We start from the raw sequence: 18410 nt of genomic DNA, 5'->3' as shown, positions 1-18410 counted from the left end.
AAAAAAAAAAAAAAAAGAAGAAAAAAAAAAACCCAAAAAAAGGGCTACACCACCCACAGAATCACTAGAAAGGATTTACGTTGGGTTGAGCAATCGATCTATGGGTTGGTTTTGGTTCTCGCCCAACATGTCGATTCTTTTGCTGATTTTGACTGATCGAACCCAACGATAGCTGCGTAAGAGCCAAGACCTAATCGGAAGAGTAATCAAATGCAAATTGAGTGACGATTCAGTTAGGGTTTCACTTGGGCGATTGTTCTTGAAAAAACTATATGAACAGTCGAGTTTTCAAAGCAAGAGTCATCGATTTCTTGATTAGCATCCACTATTCAGAGCGGCTTATGCGTTCAGTTGTGTAAATTTGTCTGGAAAAGTCTTACGGCTGGGCAAGAAAAGGGCACAATCACCATGACCGAAAGTCACCACTTTTCAAGTGGTGATATGAGAATTCCGTGAATTCTTTTCCAGTGGGCAGTTGGGAGGGACACAAAAATACAGTAACTAAAGATTACTTTCGGATATTAGAGAATTTACAATGTAAGGTAGTAATGAATTGATAAACAACACAAATGTCCATTTTCTACTTGCCTTTACGACGACCATGCTCCGATTTACTTCTCTGTATCTTTACTTTTGTAAGATTTTGTTTACTAATTCCTTCCTCCATGATTTCGTGAACATTTTTTCCCCTCGACTTCTGTTCTGATTCTCGTTCAAGCTTTTGACTTTTACTGCTAAGAGCACTTCGTCGTCTATCATCCTCTGCTTTATTAGACTGATCACCTGGGCGCGCTTGTAAATTTCTCAGATGATCTCCTGTATAGTATGTTATTTTTATGCCCTGAGGTTGTATTATATCATGTTTTCGACTTTCATGGCTTGTTGTTGTTGTTGTTGTTGCCTTTCCACCATGTTTCTCCTGTTCAAAGAAAAGAACTTGCACAACAGTTCTCAATGGAAGCCTCTCGTTTTTTACTGCATGTGCTCGTGCTTCTGCAGACAACTTATGGCAATCCAAAATGCTACACAAACGCTTCTTCTCTTCCTTGCTCATTTGGGGATGTTCCTGCTCATCATCATGATTTACATCCAATTTTATATATAAAAACATATTTATGTATCTAGCCAAAGGTTTTGAAATATGTTTTTTCTTCTTATACTACATATATACCTTTAGATAAATGTCGATTGCTTTGTAAAGATCATCATGTTCAGGTCGAGCAAATTCAGGTAAAATATTGGCAAGAGACACTACTTTCTCTACTGACATGTTTGCATCTGTGGAGACAACTTGAAGATAAGAGTCTATGAGTTTTGCAATTTTTGAAATCAAAATCATTGATTGTTCTTCATCTCTAGAATATGATTTTCTCCAATGTGTGATAAAACCCTCCAAGACAGCCATTACCAGATCAATATCATAAGTTTGATGATAATCACCAGAAGATTCATGATCATGTAAAGGTAATAATAATAGCAAATCATTTGGTGTTGCCTCCTCTAACTGCAAGCTACATTTCCTAATAAGTTGCTTATGTATGGCTGAAGATGCCCCTAAAAGATTCACCATTCTAAGGAGTCTCAGTAGGAATCGAACTGAAACTGATCCTCTATCTTCTGGAATTAAGCTTACAATTATCTCAAGTTGTTTCTTTCTGTTTAAAGATTCTTCTTGGGTGATTTGAAAAGATGTTGATGTTTCAGGCTGATCAGATCTACCCCTTGTAACATCTGGAAGCCAATGACATGCATAAACATGCAAAGCTTCACCTATAAGCTTTGGTGGAATCATGTCTGTTGACCTTACAGTATTAATGACACATCTGAATAGGTCTATATTAAGGTCTGCTATGTCTTCTGTCCACCAATCTTTGGGTGCAGATTTGTGCTTCTTTTCTGCATATTCTGGTCTAGTATAAGTGTAGGACCATTTTACCTGCAAATTAGGGTGCTCTTCAGTTCCTTTTACTTCAAAGTTTCACTTTTATTAACCACTAAAGTTTCTTGAATTACCTTTGTTGTGGGTGTGAGTATTTTATCAACTACAGAATCGATGCACTTTCTAATAATTTCAAGATTCTCAGACCATTCATGAAACCTTTCTGTAGTCTGCAATGTGACAACAGAATCCTTCCACCCTTGAAGAATGCATGAAGTAAAGAAAAGCTCAAGCTTCGAGACAAAGTTTCCTTTCACAACAGATTCTGTCATCTGCAAGAATTTTGCTGCACATAATGCTGCTACAAAGTTATGGGCACTAAGGTCAATCTTGATCCCATAACAAAACTTTGCACACAGCTCAAAGGCATTTTCACCACCAGGAATGTCATGAAGCTCCAGGGTAGTGTCTCCTTTCCCTGAGCAAAGTTGTTGCAGGAGGCCACACTTTTGAAGAAGTGGAAACTGCAACTAGTATAGTTATACTTATACCATGTACAATGGTCTATGTAATTACAGATATATGTATATGTATGAATTCACAAATCATAGTTTTTTTTTTCTGAAGACTTGAGAGTTACTTGCCTTATGGAGAAGATAAGTGATGTTGTTGATGCGAATGGTGAGATCACTTTGTAAGTCAGAAACCATGGTCCTGAAATTTATCAAGCATTGGTGTGACTTAGAGTAATTAAGATGAATGTGAAATTTTGTGATACAAATTACAAAACCTTGTGGCTTCGCCTGTATAGAATGTGTCTGGCTTGTTTCCAAGTCTCATGAACTTCATTTTCTGTATGAGTGGGATTTAACTACGTAGATCAAGATATGATCTGCTTCATGATTAAAGAAAAAGAAACCATGAGATTTAGTGGAGAAAACATAAATGGGGAGCAACATGGAGCCTAGAAAGGAACTCACAATTAGGTTCAGATGGAAATAGGAAACACCATTACCTTCCCAAAGTCACTTTCTTGGCCAGCAAGGAGTCCCATAATGTTGCCAATGTTTGCCTACAATAAGAGCCCTACCAGTTATTTTAATGGAAGAAATCTCTCAAAAAAAGAAGGTATTAAATTCGATGATGATGATGCATAAAGAATGCTTTTATATTCCAATAGGTTATATAGAAATAAGTGAGTGTTCCTGTACTTTGTAGGCAGTATACTGCAGAAAATCAAAACATATCCCAAAACCATGAATATGAAAATGATCAAAATACATAAGTAACAAACCCAAAAGAAAATGGGTTGAAACTAATTCAAATACAAACCCGATTAAATTACAACTATATATTACCTTGTGTTTTAGAAACAGGTAGCAAAAAAAATAAAAAATGAAACAAGAAGCGAATGCTGGTGTACTTTTTCTAAGTCAGATACCACACTCTATATATAGTACAAAATCGTAAGCCTTTTCACAAATATACATAATGGCTACGGAGGTTATAATTACAAGATTGGTAACAGTTTGAAGGCTATGATTATAATTACAATGTAAGATTAGTAACATTATGAAGGCTATGATTACATAAATCATAAAGAGTTGAGAATCTTTTGTGTTAATCATATATGTCGGGAGTTACAAAATTAAATTTGTTAAAACATCAATGGCTCAACTTTTTGTTTGGAAGACAGGATAAAGATAAACACTGTTCGAGTCAACTTTATTTGTTGACCCGACAGTAAACTAGGTCCACATGTATAATACCCTCCAAACTATGTGGACCTAGTAAATGATCATCAAAGGATCAGGTATGGTATAGATATGTTTTTACCCATGGATGAGCTAGAAGATTAAATACTAGCATTTAATCATATGCATTTGAGAAGACAATGCGCATTTTCACCTAGTAAATTAATTAGTATAGTTTCGACTTTGGGTGATTTTTTTTTTTTAACCAACAAGCATAAATGCAGAAGGTTCACTGCCAATTCAAGAAAGAAATATGATAAAAGGAGGAGATGTTAGTGGCTTAGTGTGTGTAAGGGGGGGTGGGAACAGCCCTTAGCACATATTGCTAGAGAACAAGAAGATTCCTTTATGTAGTGGTGTTTGCATGCTTAAAAATGACAGGTGATGTGAAGAAGAAACCACAGTGCAAATCTAATGGCAAAGTAGCAAGTGGGTTTTCCACATTTGGAAATGAACCCCACATTCACTCTTCACATTAACTCCCTCAACATGAAAACTAACTTTATCAATTTTGATTCCCAGATAATAATCATTGATTGCTTCTCGTCTTTCTTGTATAACACAAAGTAGCATAACTGTAAATGGTTATACAACTTTTCAGATTCATAAAGAAAGCACTCAACTGATCCCATGAAGGCTCGTTCTACTGTTCTTTTCTTATTTGTCCTTGTGCTGTTGGCTTATATAAATGGAGCTTCTTAATTTAGATTCTCACACTCTCAACTTTCATATAAATACATGATGAAAAGTAATTCATGATTGTGCATGGATTTTGGTTAGCAATTAGCGATAATTAGAAAGTCAACTAGGTATAATGATCTATCATGTGACTTGATGAAAAAATTGATACTTAATTTGATAGCTACAATGTTTCAACTTTCAAAATAATAATAATAACACTGAATATACCCTTCACCTGAAAATATTAAAGGATGTTGGTTGGTTGGTAGCAATCAAGCATGATCCATAAAGCTGCAAAGTAGTTTACGCATCAACATCCAAAGAAGCTCAAATAAACAATAATGGTACTGACGTTGCAGGAACACTTGCTGATAAATACTTATGAAGTCCTCAGCTTTTTCTTCACCACTAAATACAAGTTTACATATGGCTGATGACACAATATAACCAAAAAGATTCAAGGTGATTCTTGCATGTAACGTTGAGATATGAGAGGGATGATGATTAAAGAAGAAAAAAGGGAAAAAGGGTGTAGGAAAAGCACATTCTTTGTCATGTGTTTGTGGTTTTCCGTAGAACACCATGACTGACACGTAAAATAAGGATATAGAATCAGAATCTGAACATGACTATTAGAGATGAATGGGTGTAGTCAAAAGGGTAATATAATATGCGCATGAAAATAAGAAGAGAGAGGTAGGGATTGTACTATTCAATGGAAAAAGAAATGGCAAAGTTGAATGGAGGTAGGCTTGGGACCATTAAACAAACAAGAAAAGATATTTGATATGCAAACTTCATCATGATTTTTCCCACTAGCTTTGGTATCTTCTTCTTCTTCCTTAAGATGTAAATAGGTCACCAATGCCTCTTGACACTCGATGTCGGCCACTGTTGGATGACTTTATTCGCACAAGCAGCAAGATCGGTCATTGGAATATATAACACTGTTTTGGAGGCCAACAAATGAAATCAAAGTTAGCATATTCTTTGTAAAATTAAAGCAACCATTCTCTTTTTATGTATCAACTTTCAATCCAAGAGTTGCAGCTTTTTGCCATTAAAGTAAAAGAATGGATAGAGAAGATTGAAAATCACGAGATGGCAGGTAAGATGATGATCAATGGATCATGATGACTACAAATGGTGTTTATGATTATAATATAATGCAGGTTATGATGGTTTTATAAATAGAGTTATTATGTTTGCACACCACTTCAATTCTCTATCGATTTTACAAATTCTCCCACATGGACACTCTTCATCTTATAGATACAATGTATATCATTTGCACCGTCACAATACGTCGATGATAAGAGAAAAGGATAAAGGTTTACAATCATATGATTGCAATACATGTGATCATTGCATCACGACAATATATGTATGATAAGAATATGCAATTATATGATCGCTATTCATGAGAGGAATGAATTAAGTGAGAATGTTTGAGATTAAAGGTTTACACCGATGGATCAATATCATATAACTAAGGACGCCTTTCTTTGAGTTCAAGATGATGGTGTTTTTTTTATTGTTGTGTAGGACATATGTGATGAATCCCTCTATGATTCAGTTAAATACGAATTTGGACAATGATTTGGCATTAGAGTATGGATTGAGTTTAAATTTTATCATCATCCCCTAATCTAATAAATAAGTAGATTTTTGCCAAGTGACATTTTCTAAGCCCTCATAAAACGATTTTTCCCGTTTAAAATACCAAATTGAATTTCCCTAAATGTCCTCCTGTGTCGGCTTTAATAGTTATGCATTGACGTTTGAATTGATATACCAAATTATCAGCAATCAGTTTCGAATTCGATAGAAAGAAATCAAGGATTCCATAGCAAGAAATCAGGAATCATAATCATATCCAAACTTAATCACCAATTCTTGAAGGCAGATTCTCTCTTAAACCCAATCCTATTCTTTCTCCATCAATGGTTCGTTGCAAGACACGACGTCCGAAACGAAGCATTAAGTGAAATTAACGGAAATCGGAGAAGGTATCACAAAGCGTTAAGTGAAATCAAAAATTCTTTTTTCATCGTAGAGAATCGAAGCATCAACATGAAAGATTAACATCTTCTCTAATCTCGTCGTTTTCTTTCAATCGATTCAAATTTTCAAATCAATAGCATGAGATGGATGATTTTATCGACTTTAGGATTGGATGTTTAGGAATCATTGATGCGGCGATAACCCTAGTTTCAATGGATTATTTCGGCAAGCTTAATCATCGTAGGGATAGAATTGTCGAGCGACTTTATGCATAACAACAGTGTTGCAATTGTGGCCTGAATGTAAATCCTCAGTAGCTGTCAAATGGTGTCGTTCGGACCATGATTACGAAAGAGGTAAATGACGATGAAGGAGGAGGAGGAGGAGGAGGTGATACTCCTTTAACTCCACAATTGATTCCTCAAGATGATGAAGAAGACGAAGAACCAGATCCGTACGGGGGTTTATTCGATGAGCATACCAATATTCTCAGGATCACATAACAGCTCGAAAGTTGACACCAAATTTAATTCCTTTTTCATTTACCCACATGTGTTTTGCATCTAATCTATCTGCTAGGTTTTCTTTCTGAACAGGGGTAAAATAAGTTGGAAACATATCTATGATTTTTTCTTTGTTTATTAGTATGTAACGACCCAATTTTCAAGTCCAAAAATTTCTTTTTAAAATAACTGGTTCATAAAAACATTCATAAGAAAATACTGTGAAATCACATCGTTTCATAAAACGATTTATCACGTGAGAACCCAAGTCACAAAATAATAACATGTCAGAGTACAATCCCAGAATATCCATAGTGCGGAAAACAAAGAGTGTGTGTATGATGTGCCGCTACCGCGCCAGCTCCTTCCCCTTCGCTGAAGAGGTACCTGAAACCAAAACTGTAAACTGTAAGCACGAAGTTTAGTGAGTTCCCCCATTGTACCACATACCATACAATCACATAGCATACAAACTGCCAGACAATTCTGGGGTGCCCGACCTACCCGGTACGACCATTCTGGGGTGCCGACCTACCCGTACGACTATTCTGGGGTGCCGACCTACCATTGCGGCCATTCTGGGGTGTCGTCCCACCCGTGCGGCCATTCTGGGGTGTCGTCCTACCAGTGTCAAGCCATTCTGGGGTGCTGACCTACCCGTCGGTCCTAACAACCGAACTCGGGGACTATTCCCCTCCTACTACCACTCTCACATATAACATATCATGCCATCATATAAACATATCACACATACTATCAGACATATCTGGGGTGTTTGACCTACCTTTCGGTCCTAACAACCGAACTCTACTACTATCACATATAACATATCCTGCCAGCATATAACATATCAGGTAGTAGAAAACCTAGATGATATCACAAAGACAATCATCTAACATACAACTCCTACTGGTGGGCCGACATTGTAGCCGTAGACCTACCGCTACTGGAAGGTAACTCACCTCGAACAAGTAGCTGCTGATAATTCGTGTGGGAAGTCTCTGCCTGCTGCGGCTCCGAAAATCCTTCGGCTACAATCCCCACAAAACACTTAGTCAGAAACTGACATCTACTCTTAGGGTAAAATGACTATTTTACCCCCAATCAAGTCCAATTCTATCACACCCCCAAACCAAGGATGGCGGAAACGTCCGGGGGTGGAGAACTTCATGTATAGTATCATAATAACAGGTGTAATAGGGATCAAAGCATTACAACCAATCATAAATATAATCGAAAAAAGATTACATGGTTGCAAGTGTTACATATTTCAATGATTGATTACAACATGATAATAAAATATTTGTTCAACGCCGTAGTGTTCCATCCTCAAAAGCTTGTGGTTACTTGATTTCGTTGATTTCCTGAGAATACAAGTATTTTTGAAAGAAAAGTGTCAACAATTAAGTTGGTGAGTTCATAAGCTTTAAACTGTGATGCTAAAATCCTTTTCTTTGTAAAAGTGATGTTTGTTCAAGAAAAATCCAATATTTACCTTTTAAAATGTATTGTAGTCTTACAATTTAAGACTGAAATGTACAAGTATTTTCCCATACTTAAAGAACTTTTATACAAATTTCAATCGACCTAAACTCGTTAAATTTAAAAGTAAGAACCCGTAAATCTTATGTTTTGTTAATACCCCATGTGAGTTATTATAACCATACTATGACATGTCGGCCTCGTAATACGACGTTCTTCAGGCATTGCCAGTTAAATGACACTTGTCACCACAGACCTGCCGGTTTAGCTGTTGCATGCAGCTCATGTGCGGGTTTGTCAGATCCAATATAGATCTATACACAACTATCACGTTCTCCATATAAGAGACTCTGGTTATAATTTACAGGACTTTTAACTTTGTTACTTTGGAGGTAACGTGAAACGAATGTCTCACAAATATATTCATTAAAAGATTTACGTGAACTGAACTGAAAGCCCCTTTTTGTGTAAACCCGATACTTTGTATTCGTACCCCATTTATATGAACTGAAAACCCCTTTTTGTATAAACCCATACTTTGTACTCGTACACCATTTATATGAATTGAAAACCTTTGGTAATGAGTTTGAAATGTAATTGAAACATAAACTATACATATTATAGCTCATCATGACTATTTGTAATGTATATCAAACATAAACTATACCTATTATAGTTTATCTAAAACGTTTGTAATGCAAATGAATCTCATTTTATGTGAGTCGAATGTATAGCAAAAACATAACTATGTTTATCATGTCTTATCTTGTAATATTTCTAATGACAATGGACTCTTACAAATCAGTGAGTATTTTCTTTTATAAAATTATACCACAACGGAAAACATAGATAAAATATGAAACCATCAAAGATTAACACTTTGCTCAACATGTTATAAAGTGTAATGAAAGTTGTAAACTGTTAACTAGTTTTTAACATTTCTGCACTGTTTTGGAAAAATCACAGAAAAATCATACGAAGTCGAAAACTGAATACGTAAACTATGGGAGTTTAGAAAATGTGTCTAGGTTTTTCAAAAATTTTATCATGATTTTTAGATGTCTATAACTTGTGTGAAAATGTCCATATTCACAGACTGGTCCGGATTCGTAGCTATAGTGATAGGCAGTTTTGTAAAAATCGCCAAAAATTGTAGAAAAATCGTATGAACATGTGTAAGTAGTCATTTTAAAGGTATAAAGATGAACTATTTGCATCTAATACAGTTTTGAAAACTAAAATGTTTAAGTTGACCAAAACAGTCCGTGAATGGAGTTAAACGTTTCTGATGAAAGCTATTGGATGAGTTTAGTTATGTTCTTGGTGTTTTAACTTGTATTCCCCCCCCCCCCCTCTTAAAACTTGAGAAAACATGAAAATATAGGGGTATGAACTCACCTTATGTGATTTCAGTGGATGTATGTTGAAGAAAGGAAGTATTCAACTCAAGAACACTTAGAATGTTGCTAGAAGATTCGAACATCTAACACAAATATGATGGAGTTTGTGTAAGGAATATATGATTTGAGTTAAAAGGAAGTGTAATAATCATATGAAAGATGATGATACTTACCAAATGTAGAAGGAAAGCTTGAAGGATTCCTTGGAAATCTCGAAATTGTGAGAGAGAATTTGAGAGAAAAGATGTGTTTGATCTTTGGTGGAAATGAGGGAAAATGAGTGAAATGAAGAGAGAGGGTGAGTTTTCCAGCTCTTAGGACATGAGTATGGCTGGGAAATGAGTGGGAAATGACTATGAAGTGACTAGGGATGGTGGGGAGGGGTGTGGGTTGGTCATGGAGTGTGTATGGGTGGTTGCTTGTGTCATAAATTTAAGAAAAGTCAACACTCCACCTTTAGTACTTCACCCACTCTTCTTGGATAAGATTTATCCCTAAAAACATGATTAATTAATAAATATGGGGCCTTATATGTTAGAATAAAGTTTTGGGTGAAAATATCGCGTTAAAATGATGAAAAACGGGCCTAAAACGAAGTTGTAGTTGAAAACCGGGTGGAAAAAGGTTTCCTACGAAGCTTCTCGGGTAGGGGCCGAAGTGCGGTCCTTAGCAGCTTAGACCTGAAGGTGAAATGGGGCGAAAGGGGTTAGACGAAGGCGAAGGTAGGGTTCTGTCCGAGAGGACCTTCGGGTTCGGTCTATGCGAGGTTCAGTTCTCCTCCTCAGTTCGGTCCCTCTGGTTTCAGTCTTGGTAGTTTCGGTTTGCAGGAGGTTCGGTTCGGTCCTTGGGGTCTCGGTTCTTCAGCAGTTCGGTCCCTATAGGGACCTTTGGTTCTTAGGAGGGTTCGCTCCTTAAGAGAGGGTTTCGGATCCTAAAGCCTATTTTACACATTTTTGCCCCGTTTTAAGTTGTTTTTGACCCGGTTAAGGGTCGGGATGACCCGAATGATTTCAAAAAGTTATAGAAAATTTTGAGAGAGATTTAGGAGAGATTTTTAATAGAGAGAGATAGAGTGAAAGAGATTGGGAGAGGCTTCTTTTGTGACTTTTTTGAGTGCTCGGCTTCGCAACACAAGGTCCGTAAGCCCCGTTAGTCCATGTTTAAGGATCTTACACACTCCCAATGAGTATGCAACATTCTTTTATCGGTTTGGTTCATTACTTACCACAATTTTAGGTTAAGGAAATTTAGATATACGAACTTTTCAATTGGTGATTTCTCATTAGAATAGCGAGTTGTATAGTAATTACCTAACGTAAGCCCTAGTACACAAGGGTTAGTTGAGTCGACCGGTTTGACTTGTTGACTTTATTTGACTTTGACTTGACCAAAATTTGACGGTTGTCACAAAGTCAAAGTCAACAGTTGACCTGACTCACCGAGTTGGGTCGTCAGCTCGTCGAGTCCCTATCCCTTTACACGACCTCATCCATGACTTGACTCGTCGAGTTTAGCAATGACTAGACGAGTTCCCCTTCTATAAGAACATCAAATGATCCTTCATCCGACTCGCCGAGTTGTATGAACAAATCGTCGAGTTCACCTTCATCTGATGAACAAGTCCTGACCTCGACTCGCCGAGTTGTATGAACAACTCGTCGAGTTCATCTTCAATCTTAAAGAGATTGTCTTGGATTCGCCGAGTCTGTTATAGCACTCGTCGAGTCCCATGAATTCCATGTCTAAGGCTAAGTCCAAAGCGTTGGGTCGCTCTTTCTGACCTTCTACAGTCCTTCTAACACCCAGCTGAGTTCTTTAGACCCTCAACAGATATAGGACTTTATGCCTTGGACTCGCCGAGTCCTAAGAACGGACTCGCCGAGTTGGTAACATCCACACCCTAAATCCTCGATTTATGATGTACAACCTTTGAGCAAAAGATAGATCCAAGCCCCTAGGCTCGATCTAGCACGTAAAGTTACAAACTTTATGTGCATGCATGGAAGAATGAGCCCAAATGGCTCAAAAAGGAACTCCCAACATGCATGAGGCTTTCCATGGGTTCTAAAACAGTTGCTTTCTGCCTTAGGGTCCCTCAAGAACCTTGGATCCGAAACCCTAGCCCTCAACCATGATTGCAATCATGGTTGGTAGCCAAAATGGCTCTTAGAAGCCCTAACTTCCTTCAAGAATAGATCTATAATAATAATGAGCAAGGTAGAAGCTTTATACCTCAAATGCACTGTAGAAGATGCTCAAACTCGGATCCCTCTGGCCTCTTCTTGTTTCTTCAAGCTTTCCCTTCCTTTCTTAGATCACAAAAGCACGAAAATCACTCAAAAGGCCTTAGATCTTCACTCACACGATTGGGGTTCGCTATGGGGGTCTTCTGGGAGCAAATGGGACGATAGGTGACTGAATGAGATATTTAAATAGGGTGCAAACTCTCAGATTACTCGTCGAGTCCGGGACCCGACTCGCCGAGTCCATCACTTAATTCCTGCATCCCATCCTACTTCTACTCGGCGAGTTGGTCCTTCAACTCGCCGAGTCCAAGGCCAAAAATGCAAAACACTTAGATAAAAATAAAAAGAATTACGTACCAAGAACCATGTGCTACATAGTAAGTGCTGAAGTTTATCAATTTTTCTAGATTTCTTTGTTCATTAGTAAGTGCTAAGACTTTTGAAGATCCTCACTTGGTTGCTCACTTGCTTGCATCCTCACTCTATAGGAATTTTACTACCATTTATAGTGCATGAATCTTGATTTCTTGAAATTTTTGGTGATAACTGTCACCGATTACCAATGGAGTTTGAGGGTACATGCGAAGAGCCAAAATTACTTTAGGTAATTGATGAATAGAGTAAAGATGGTTTCAAATACATGATACCTTAATTTTCTCATTTTCTTTTAATTTCATTTACATGCAGATCTATAGTGATGATAAATTTTGATGCTTTTTGGATACCCACTTTTGAACTGTGAGTAAAGTATAATGGGCATAGCTATGATAGAAAGAACTTTGGGTATCGATAGTTCAGGAAAGCTCTCAAATTAGTGATGTGATTGTAATTGATAATGTTTTTGGGAAGATCATTAATTTGTTCCGTATATGTCTCGATTTTGCTTATTGGTATACCCAAGTTGTAGATTGCAAGGATGGTATACCCTTTCATACCCCTTATTTTTTGACTACTATGAGGAATAGTGTTGAGGGTTATTATATGGTACTAATGGGAGTGTCTTGCAATATTTTTGTTAGGTGGAAAGCTTGTGCTGAATTTGGACGGTTTTATCCTTTATTCTAAGGTATGACGTATGAATTCATCACTTAATGTGTAATTTTCATGTTTTCTAATAACTTTATTAAATTTTCATCTAAAGCCTAGAATTGATTTTACACTGAAACCTGTTGGTGGAAGTTTAACCACCATTCTTGGACTTGCTGATATGATTTACATAATTTTGATTATAAATGGTAACATATGTTTTTTTTTTGTAGGATACTGTAAATACTATAGTTGCATATATATGCTTCAATGGCCCTACATGATTATTGTTTTTATTGGTGGTGTACCTATGGATACAAGGAGATATTGGTTTTCAATTAGTTCGCAAATTCTGGTGGAATCCTATAGGATCATAATTTGTGGTTCCATCGCATATTGTGTTTGGTAGTTAAATGGACGAAATCCAATTCCACCAGCTTCTTTTAGTTTCCAAGTTTAATGCTTTTTACAAGTCCTAGATATGGTTTGAACGAATTCAATTCAATTCCATTCTTTCTTTTTCATTTATAAAAAGAAAACTATCATCTTTATATATTTAAAAAAAAAACTAAGTGATAAAAATGTACATATTTATACACATTTACATTTTATCAATTAAGTGATGAAAATGTACATACACACATTAACATTTTATTGATTAAGTGGTGAAAATATACATAATTTTCGATCAATGATGATTTCACATTAAATGTCAGATCATCCGTCTTTGGGCTTTTAAGTCCAAATATGATCTGAACGATACATATTCGATAATGATTTTAATCGACAAGGTGGTATAAAACAATTATCTTGAATAGTTATTTTTGTTGCAATATTTTCATATCCTTATAGATTGTGATAATTTTTCTGGATCTTCACATGGATTTGATTTTATTGATTTTAAGTTGGTGTTACTAAAAAGGGCTATCTTTGCAAGTTTTGCAAACCACAAGGACCATTTACATCAAAAAAGTTAGTAGTAACCGACTTTGTGATTTTTGACATATCACAGGGACCATTTTTGTAATTTTGTCCCATGAATTCACTTTTTCAAACAAACTTCAAAAATGGTCCCTATGGTTTATCAGATGTAACAAATTCAATCATTTTATACTTGAAAAAACGAAAATCCTCTTATAGATTCAGTTCCTAACGGCTGAATACTAACGGTGTTGGTAAAAAGGGATATATTTGCAAGTTTTGCAAACCACAAGGACCATTTCCATCAGAAAAAATTAACAGAGACTGACTTTATGATTTTTGATAAACCATAGGGACCATTTTTGTAATTTTGTCTTTTGTCTTTTTTTTTTTTTTTTTTTTTTTTGTATGTCAGGGACTAAAACCGAAACAAACTACAAGGATGGTCCGAATGCTAAAAAAAATAAGAACAAAACATGAAATTTTGATAAACCATAGGCACGATTTTAGTTAGGGATGTGCGTTTGGACTGAATACCCGAACCGACCCAAATTAGGACCGAATAAGTTATTTGGGTCGGTTCTCGGGTATCTATTTTTGCCTAATTTGGGCTATTCGGTTCGGATTAGCCGAATAAAAGTTTAATCGGGCCAAAAAGACCGACCCAGAAAGTGAAGTCACTTGAACCGTACAACCCAAATAAACCGGAATGACCTGAATAACCCAAATAAACCAAAATGACCCGAATAACCAAAATAAAGAAAATTTATATTTAGTTCACGAAAAAATATATTAATTTAATATTTTTTTTCTTGAACTAGATATACAATTTCCTTATTTGGGTTATTCAGGTAATTTCGGTTTATTTGAGTTATTCGAGTTATTTCGGTTTATTTGAATTATTCGGTTCAAAACATAGTGTAAATGTTTGTTTGGGTTATTTCGGTCCTTTCGGGTTAATAACCGAACCGAAACCCGTATTACCCGAACTGAACTGGTCTGTATTAGTGTAAATGTTTGTTTGGGTTATTTCGGTTCCTATTTTTCATCCAATTCAAGTTTCGGGTTATTCAGGTTCGGCTCGATTCTGGACCCAAGCATCCCTAATTTTAGTAATCTGTTCAATATTTTATCATCATATTTTATCAACCCAGAAAATAATTTTACACGTTGACTATTAATTCAGATCTTCAATAAATTTTTTTTTTTTTTGGTAATGTTTAAATGCTAAGATGTAATACTTTGTTTTTCGTTGCAAAATGTGGATTTGAAGGGCATTTATCAGATAATGGATTGAAGGCCGTTATTGTTCTAACAACGATGTGCATTTCGTAACACGTGTAACTTGCCACATCTCTCATCTTCTTGTTGCATCCACAATCAAATCCCTAATTTCACTTCCAGCTCAACTTCACCAATGTCTCGCCTTCTTCCAATCAGACCAATCCTCATTATTGCTCTGCTTCTAGCTGTAGCTGTTGTTGCCCACAGTGGTGGCGTTGATCACCATGGAGTTGCAGGTGGTGATGGCGGAAGCGGAAGCAAAGGTTCGCCATTTCCGGTAGCTAATGGTGGTTCGCCCATGTCGAGAAGTAACAGGGACAACAGCACTGGTGGTCTTAATAAGAGCGATGCATCTTCCTACTCCGTATCGCCTTCCTCTATTAAGCTCATTTGCCTCTTGGCCTATGCGTCGTTTTCCTAATATATTGCTTGCTTGATAGCTGCTTGTCTTCTTTCAATTGATTTGAATCCTTGTGATATTAGTACAACTTGTCTATTTCTTATAATTTAATTTTTTTTATGTTATGCGTAACGTGTACATGATATCTCTGAAAGTTTCAACTTTTAACGAACCTATGAAACTTTCAACGAACCTATTGTCCATTGTTATATATGATATGGAATTTAACAACGAACGTTTTATGAAAATCTTAACTCCTAATATCTGTCTTACTTGGGCAACTTCAATTCCGGTCGGCAGTCGGCCAAATCTTTGGGTGTTGAACGGGATCAAGTTTAAATGGATGTTAATAATATTCCTCCCTAATATTCTAAAACAGATTAAGCTGTCATGATGCGATGCGTAGGCCAATTTCAGGAACCAACAAGTTTTGTTTAGTCTATGTTCATAATCTTATGTATCTGTGGTGCAACAGAAAAATGGTGAATCTATCTTCGAATATTGTCATCTACGGAAACTATTTTTTAATTCCACTGTTCCAGAAAAACCATTATTTGTAAAAATATTGTTCCTGTTTTTGTTGTTTTTTTAACACAAGTCATTTTTCCTTATATACTATTATATTTTGAAAAACTCTTCATCTTTTATAGAAAGCTTGGAGGTTTTTTTTTTGTAATATCATAAAAACGATTATTTGTATGGTCTTATTTCGTTGTAACTCCGACTTTTTTTATATACCAATTTATGTTTTTATAAATTTCATTTTTCTGGGCTTGTATTTAGCCCTAACATTTATTTGTTCAACATTTGCTAATAGTTTTGAGTAACTTTTTTATTTTTAGCATTTGAACTTTAAAAACATAATGGCTTATAATGAAAGAGGAAGAGGCGCCGAAGACAAGAGTCGAATCTGCGGCCTCTCTCCATGAGGGATAAGGGGTGTTAGTCGGTGAATCCATAGCTCTCTTTGTTTTAACATAAAAAGCTTCTCAAGTTGTGCGATACAATCATAATTCGAATCAATAGGTACCTATTACCATAATTGGTATATTTAACAAACCAGGATAGTCTAATAAAATTTAATTTGAAAGTGCATGTTGTAATAAAAATATATGAAAGTACAAAACTTTAATAAAGAAAAAAAATAAAATGTTATTTCTTACATTTAACTCTTAAAATTATATGTGCTTATTGAAAGGTTTTACGAGGCATTACTAACTAAAGTAAAGGGGTTGAGTGATGATTTTAAGAAAATATAAAGACAAAACTATAAAGTTGATCCTGCGGTATTCAAAAAACTTTAGATAGGATCCAAAAAGTTTCCGACTTGCATGGAAGGTTCAAAATCAGAAATTTTCTGTGATTTTAGTCCTAAAAAACTTGAAATATCTATTTTGCCCTTTTAATTTCTTGTTTGTATTATTTTACCATTTTCTTAACAATTTAATAATTAAAAAAATAAAGAATTGCCCCACTCACCCTTTACTCTAACTGTACGCACCATTTATCTCTCTCTCTCTCTCTCTCTCTCTCTCTCACACACACACACACACATATTCACACATCCGGTCATCTTCCTCATCCCTTCTATTATTTCTACCTCATCCATGGCTGATTCAATTCTTTGTTACACTAATAAACCAATTCACACCATTGTAAATCTTGTAAAAAAAAACTTTGAATAATTATTATCTCCATCAGATTGGACAAGGAACAGACGAATGAAAGGCACATCGACGAGAGCTGAGGTGCAGATGAGAAATCGCAAGGAAGGGCAAGGGGGTCCGTTGAGACCGTCGACCCTTTGTGGGTTTACTCTTCGTCTTCACTGATCGGGAAAGGGAAGAAGGAACACCAATGAAAGCAGTCAAAATGGTGATATGGTGGTCAAACAGATCGCGAGAAGGAGTCGATCTCCGACGAACTCCCCTAGTCTCTTCGCTCATTGTCGGCAGCCACAAATCGAAGGGGATTTTTTGGGCCGAGCGATTGCAAAAGCCGGCTAAGACTGGAGATTGCAAAACCCGGCTAAGACAGGAGGGAATGGGAGGGATGTTTCCCTCACTTTTTGTAGGTCACACCACCATTTCTCTTACTTTCCTTTCCCTCACCTAAAACTTAAGAAATTGGTGGGAAGCTTCCCTCACTATTTTTTTTTTTATAAAATATATTTCATACATATATTATACTCATTTTGTAGGGAATTAAAAACCATAAATCTTAATATACTTTTTATATATTTTTTAATAGGTATATAATTTTATAAATATTAAAAAAAATTAAAAAACTACCCAATAACATGAAGAAAGAGAGTGCGTCACCCCTTCCCCACCTCTTTCACGGGGTTTGCTTCCCTCACCCAGGGATGGTGTTCCAGTTTGAGGGAAGCTTCCCTCTCCCCTTTCCTACTATGATACCGTCCGACCTAGGCCTAATGAATGATGATGATTGCCTAAGAGAAGATGAGAATGGGCGATAGATCGACAGTGGCAGCGGACAAGAGCGACACATCTTCATACTCCTACCAGTAGCAACTTCTTCTTTGCTATCTTTGCCTGTGCGTCTATCTCCTTAATATTTCGCTTGATTCATCTATCGCACTTGATATAGCTTGTCTAAATTCAAATAGTTCGATTGTCATCTTTGGTATAACTTGTCTATTCCATTATAATTTGATCAATGTATTGCACTTATGAGTTATGAGTAATTTATACCTAGTGTTGGTATCTCTCTAACTTTTCAACTTTTATGGAAACAATAGTCCATTATAATGAACTAAATTCAACTAACCAAAGTGCTATGAAGATCTGATCCAAGTTTATCCGTCTCA

General features: G+C 36.1%; 1 protein-coding gene across 3 annotated transcripts; it reads right to left on the bottom strand.

Annotated features, from left to right (window-relative positions):
• Window positions 1-493: 493 nt before the first annotated feature.
• On the bottom strand, window positions 494-4979 carry LOC145042224 (BTB/POZ domain-containing protein At5g47800-like). 3 transcript variants are annotated; one of them, XM_078990615.1, is made up of 7 exons: window positions 4550-4979; window positions 2860-2951; window positions 2670-2771; window positions 2524-2593; window positions 2014-2403; window positions 1172-1936; window positions 494-1066 (listed from the first exon to the last, which is right to left on the bottom strand). In XM_078990615.1, exons 3-7 carry the CDS (start codon window positions 2726-2728, stop codon window positions 581-583), a joined length of 1770 nt encoding a protein of 589 aa, XP_078846741.1. In that variant the 5' UTR covers window positions 2729-2771; window positions 2860-2951; window positions 4550-4979; the 3' UTR covers window positions 494-580. The 3 variants fall into 3 exon arrangements, with proteins under 3 accessions (XP_078846741.1, XP_078846740.1, XP_078846742.1); XM_078990614.1 differs by having other exon boundaries at window positions 2895-2951; XM_078990616.1 differs by lacking the exon at window positions 4550-4979 and adding an exon at window positions 3238-3294 and having other exon boundaries at window positions 2895-2951.
• Between the last annotated feature and the right edge of the window lie 13431 nt (window positions 4980-18410).

Source organism: Lactuca saligna, chromosome 4 (assembly GCF_052625555.1).
Source record: "Lactuca saligna cultivar CGN05327 chromosome 4, ASM5262555v1, whole genome shotgun sequence".
Classification (NCBI taxonomy): Eukaryota; Viridiplantae; Streptophyta; class Magnoliopsida; order Asterales; family Asteraceae; genus Lactuca; species Lactuca saligna.
The sequence above is the reverse complement of the archived record's forward strand: the minus strand, read 5'-3'. Positions and strand labels throughout refer to the sequence as shown.